Source organism: Tupaia chinensis, unplaced genomic scaffold, assembly GCF_000334495.1.
Source record: "Tupaia chinensis unplaced genomic scaffold, TupChi_1.0 Scaffold000610_1, whole genome shotgun sequence".
Lineage (NCBI taxonomy): Eukaryota > Metazoa > Chordata > Mammalia > Scandentia > Tupaiidae > Tupaia > Tupaia belangeri.
The window spans coordinates 106,540-112,523 of record NW_006160129.1 but is presented as its reverse complement, the minus strand read 5'-3'; the positions used below and the strand labels follow the sequence as shown (position 1 = coordinate 112,523).

At 42.7% G+C, this 5,984-nt stretch overlaps 1 protein-coding gene across 4 annotated transcripts in view; it reads left to right on the top strand.

The window, feature by feature from the left end:
• Window positions 1–5,984, top strand: part of TNPO3 (transportin 3) — a 94,920-nt gene that overhangs the window by 72,642 nt on the left and 16,294 nt on the right. For all 4 annotated transcript variants that reach the window (XM_014591724.2, XM_006158805.3, XM_006158806.3 and 1 more), the window contains 3 exons: window positions 330–446; window positions 1,615–1,709; window positions 4,781–4,937. In XM_014591724.2, the coding sequence (XP_014447210.1) occupies window positions 330–446; window positions 1,615–1,709; window positions 4,781–4,937 (369 nt within the window). The remainder of the gene's footprint in view (window positions 1–329; window positions 447–1,614; window positions 1,710–4,780; window positions 4,938–5,984) is intronic.

Below are 5,984 nucleotides of genomic sequence, written 5' to 3'. Positions count from 1 at the left end.
GGCGCGCCCCCCCCTTTTTTTTTTTTTTTTTTTTTTTTTTTTTTTAATTTTGCCAGAGGGTATGTACACTTATTAGAGAAAGAGCCAGAGGGAAAAGGAGAAAGCACTCGCAGTAAGGCATTGTCATCCTACAATCCCTTCTCCAGTTTTCCATCCTGTTGGGATTTTGACATCCAGCATAATTTTCAAGCCACTAGGGGCCAGGATTTGAACTACAGTCAGCCATGTGGAGTCTAGCTTGGCTTAACCAGTATGTTAGGGGGCCAGCCCAGTTACTACTTTTGGAAGGGTAAAGAATTGAACTAATTGTGTGGTTTCTCCCTTGGCAGATGGTGAATGTTTACCACGTCCATCAGCACTCCTGTTTCCTATACCTCGGCAGCATCCTTGTAGATGAGTATGGCATGGAAGAAGGCTGTCGGCAGGGGCTACTAGACATGCTCCAGGTATACCTTTCTTGGGGACTTTAAGACATTCTTAATGCCAGGCACATGTGTGTGCGTGCCCAAGGTCCTGAGAAGAGAATGGAGGAGAGAAGGGATTGTGGCGTGGCCATCTCCGGGTGAGGGGGGTGTTTCTCAGTTTCTGTCTCTGTCTCTCTCAGTCTGCCTAACAAGTGCACGTGCCCTACACCAAAAAAAACTCTCAAAAAAAATTCTTAGAAAAATTAAATTAAAGTACAAGTTTATCTTGGTGCCAGAATCTTTCGAAATCATGCATACTTTGTTTTTTTCCTAATATACATTTCCCATGAACTTGTTGATGACCCCCTGTAGCTGCATCAAGACTGGAGGATCTAAAGGCCTAACAGTGTGTTCTTTATCCTATTTCTATTTCTGTTGTTTGTTTATTCCCTGACCCCCAGGAGTGTTGATTTCCTAATAACAGGGAGACAGAAACCTCCTCGTTGTTTTTCGGACATGTCCACTTAAGAGAATGAGGGAGACTGACCCACATGAATATAATGACCATTACAGTTGTAACTACCTGACATAAGTTCTCCAGGGATAGGGTGTTGGGATGAGGGCGAGATAGGAAAACTGATTTAAGATAAAGGATCTCTTAGCTCAAGCAAATTGCATTTTTAATGTCTTGCTAGAACACCCAATTAATTAGTAGTTTCCTTAGCAGCAGGGAAGTACTTTAGGGTAAACAGCAAGCATTGGAAAAGTATCTGCTTCACTCCTTCCTTCTAGTCACCGGGAAGGAGGTTATTGGGGGAATTAGGGAGTTAAAGTATGTTGTTTCTTTTCCCAAAATGTCTGTGTTTCCATTTGAAATGGATATTCATCATTGTAAAAACTTCTATTTCCTGAGCAGACTGGACCATATGTAGTACATAAACAGAGTCTGCTTTCAGAAATTCTTACATTTTGAGATGACACTAGTTCTGTTCCAGCAACTAAAATCTAAGCCCCAACCTTTTCTAAAATGTGGACTTTGTGCATGAAAGTTTATTTAGATCAACTGGGAAAGATTTCTATCTTCCTCTACCTGATATGATTTTTCCCACATGTACCTCCCCTTCTTCGTTCCCTTTGTTTTTGTGATATTGGCAAGTCTGAGGCAGTGGCATATGTAAGCATTTCTTTTAAAATCACTGTTTTGTTGTAGGCATTGTGCATACCCACCTTTCAGCTCCTGGAACAGCAGAATGGTCTCCAGAATCACCCTGACACTGTAGATGATCTCTTCAGGCTAGCCACTAGGTAAGTTCTGAGGAGCAAACTTTGGGCTTTTTGGTTTTGGGGTTTGGTTTTGTTTTTTTGGAGAGGTTTTTGCTATAAGGTGCATGTGCTTACCAGAAAGACAGAGACAGAAAGGGAGAAATAACCCCCCAGGGGGAATGTCCACATCGCAATCCCTTCTCCCCCATTCTCCTCTCAAGATCTTGGGAACATACGTACACATGCCCAGCATGAGTTTAAGCCACCAGGTCTGGGACTTGAAAAGCATTCGACTACATGGGAGTCCAGCGACATAGCCATTACGCCAACTGCTGGTCCCAGGTTTTGGGTTCTTAAAAAGTATTGCTCATTCCCATCATGGCTTAATTTTCCCATCAACATTTGGCTGTTTCCTTCCCTTTCAAACAAGGTCATTGGTATTAGATAGCTTATTTTTTCAGGGCCAGCAGGTGGTGTAGTAATTAAGGGCACTGGACTGCCACATGGCTGACAGTGGTTCAAGTCCCAGACCTGGAAGCTTGCTTTCTCACTTCCCCTTTTTGTCTCTCTGGTCAAGTTAAAAAACAATAAATAAAATTAAATAAATAATTAATTCTTTAAAAAATTATTTTTTATAACCCAAAATTATACTGTGAGCTGGATGTCCCCAGAAGTAAGGAAGAAGTGCTAGCTGAAACAGGAGCCAAAGTAGCTGAGTTCTTTCAGAAGAAGGGAACAGGCACAGAACAACAACAACAAAAAATGCTTGGGTGAATAGAAGATGGAGTAATAGTTGTGTTGCTGGACTTCCATATAGTTGACTGTGGTTCGAGTCCCAGACCCAGGGGCTTAAAACTCATGCCAGGTGCATGTGCATGTATGCCCAAAATCCCAAGAGGAGACTGGAAGAGAAGGGATTGCGATGTGGCCATCCCTGTGGGGGGTAATTTCTTGCTTTCTGTCTCTCTGGTGAGCACACATGCCCTATAGTTTTGCGACATCACCTTTAGAAAAAATCTCCTTAAAAAAAAAAAAAAAAAAAAAAAAGCTTGCTAAAAATATTCAGATTATCTCTATAGTCACCTGCAGTTTTAGTCTTTTATTTGACCTCAAACTTTTTCTTTGAACATCCTTTTGGTAAAATTATACCTCACAGTAAAGAATTCTTAGGGTTTTAAGGTGCCTTAGGAATATTTTAGAGGCCAGCTCCATGGCCTATTGGTTAATGAAGCTGGATCCCACAGGGCCTGTTGTGCAATTCAAATCCTAGCCCCAGCAGCTTGAAAAACACACTGGGGGTATGTAGGTGTGTACCCAGAATCTCAACAGGATAAGAAATGGAAAAAAGAGACTATAATGTGAACATGGTCCGCTGTCGGGGGCTCTCTCTCGCTCTCTCTCTTTTTCTGGCAAGACACACACCCTCTGGCAAATTAAAAAAAGAGAGAGAGAGGAACCAGCAGATGGCATAATGGTTAAGTCACTGGACTTCCATGTAGTCGATCGCAGTTTGAGTGCTGGACCTAAGGGCTTAAAACTCATGCTGGGTGTGCATGTGTGCGTGCCCAAAATTCTGAGACAAGAATGGAGGAGAAGGGATTGCAGTGTGGCCATCCCCCCTAGAGGGGTGATTTCTTGCTTTCTGTCTCTCCAGTAAGCACACACACCCTATAATAAAAACCTCTCTTTAAATAAAAGAAAGAAAAAAGGAGTCTGGTCCTGCTCCCGAGGCTTCCATCCCATTCACTCTTGAATTCTTTTCACCCGTAGCACTGATAACACAGTTGCCAGGCTTCTGCTTGAACTCATCCTTAGTCGTAGGAATTTGAACAAAATCACTTAATAAATGTGAAAGCTTTTTTTTTTTTTTTTTTGCTAAAAAGCCATTTAGCAAAAAACGATTGTTTACAAACATAAAGTATTAACTGTTTCATCTCAAGATTGAATGTTAAATGCCTTTTGTTAGTGTTTGGACCAGTTAGAAAAGACATTTTTTTGAGTTGGTAAGAGAAAATTGTCCGGCTACTAAGACTGTTTTTCTGGGAAAACTGCCTAGAGATGCTCTTTCTATAAATGGTGAAATAAGTTTACAAAATACTGTTAGCTTTTTTTTAAAACAAATTACCCCTTTAATATTAAAGGATCTGAGAAACTGTGAACATCCTGAGAATTTGATGCTTTATGGAATATAGTTTGGGAAGTGCTGTTGTAGAGTTTTGGGACTTGACTTTTTTTTTTTTTTTTTTTGGAGAGGTTTTTGCTACAGGGCATGTGCGCTTGCCAAAAAGACAGAGAGAGACAGAGAGACAGAAAGCGAGAAATCACCCTCCAGGGGGGATGGAAATGCTGCAATCCCTCCTTCTCCTCCATTCTCCTCTCGGGATCTTAGGCACGCACGCACACGCGCCCGGCATGAGTTTTAGCCGTCAGGTCCAGGACTTGAACTGTGGTCAACTACATGGGAGTCCAGTGACATAGCCATTGCGCCAACTGCTGGTCCCAGGACTTGACTTTTTAACCTGGGAGAAAGAGAGTATCTAAAAACCCTTTTAACTGATATCCTTTGAAATTTCTCCACTCACTTTATAAAATCTTATTTGGAAATTGAGTTTGGAAACATTGTTTTTTCATGTGCTAATCTAAAATACGGTCCCTTCCTCTCCTGGCTTTTTTTTTTTTTTAATTTTAAAAGAAGCTTTAGTTTCACAAGAAAATTAAGTAGAAACTATAAAGTTTGCCTCTATGCCCTGCCTCCATCCCCAGTACACACACAGCCTCCCCAACTATCAGCATCCCCACCAGGTTAGTACTCCTGTTAAAATCACTTGGGCCCACATTGACATTCTCTCTCACTGTGCATAACTTACATTGGATTCCCTCTTGGTATTGTATGTTCTATAGGTTTTGACAAATGATGATGCATATCCATTATTACAGTATCACGCAGAATATTTCACTACCTTCAAAATTGTCTGTTCTATTCATTCTTCCTTCCTCCCAGCTTCTAGGAACCACTGACCTTTTCAAGACTGTATCGGTAATTTTGCCTTTTACCTTGGCTGCTGTCATAACCTAACCTTGTCATTTATACCTATCCTTTCTTTCCACACCAGGTTTATTCAGCGTAGTCCTGTAACCTTGCTGAGGAGCCAGGTAGTAATCCCTATCTTACAGTGGGCCATTGCCTCTACTACCCTAGACCACCGGGATGCCAATTGTAGTGTCATGAGGTTCCTGCGAGATCTTATCCATACAGGGGTAGCCAATGATGTAAGTATAAATGTTTTATCGGCTTTAAAAAAAAAAAAGTGGGGACCAGCAGTTAGCGTAATGGCTATGTCGCTAGACTCCCATGTAGTCCACCGCGGTTTGCATCCTGGACCCGGTGGCTTAAAACTCATGCCGGGCACGTGTGCGTGCGTGCCCAAGATCCTGAGAGGAGAATGGAGGAGAAGGGATTGCGGCGTGACCATCCCTCCTGGGGGGTGATTTCTCACTTTCTGTCTCTCTGTCTCTCTCTGTCTGTCTGGCGAATGCACACGCCCTATAGCAAAAACCTCTCAAAAAATTTTTTTTTGATGTAGGGCATATGCACTTGAGAGGGATAGAGAGAGAGAGGGAGAAATCACTCTCCTTGGGAGGGGATGACACCACAGTCCCTTCTTCATTCTCCTCCTGGGATTTTGAGCATATACACATATGTCCCTGGCATGTTTTCTGAGCTGCTGGGTCTGGGACTTAAATCCAGCTGCCTTAACCACCATGCAACCGGCTGGCCCCTAAACTTTCTCTACTTCACAGCTTATCTTCTCTCTTTCTGTCCTTCCTTAGGGGAAAACTAGTGTCCCAGTGTCTCCTTATTTGAGCTGTAGTGGTAGCCATATGCCATAGTGATCACTCATTAACCAGAATGTCACCTGTTAGGACAAAGACATCGGGGCTCAGTGCCATAGGCTATATAAATTTGTCCAAAACTGGCTCTGCTCCAACTGTGTGGCCTCTAGGTGGTATCAAAGGTAAATAGCGGCAGAAGTCGGTATTTGATTGTCATATTAGGCATGAAAGTCATGATTGCTGAAAGTTCAGAAGGATAGCTCGAGAAGGAGTTAGGATTACTTTCTACAAGAGGAGGGACTCAGAGGGAACCTTAAAGGAAGAATTTGGGGACCAGCAGTTAGCATAATGGCTATGTCGCTGGACTCCCACGTAGTCGACCGTGGTTTGCATCCCAGACCCGTTGGCTTAAAACTCACGCCGGGTGCGTGTGCGTGCATGCCCAAGATCCCGAGAGGAGAATGGAGGAGAAGGGATTGTGGC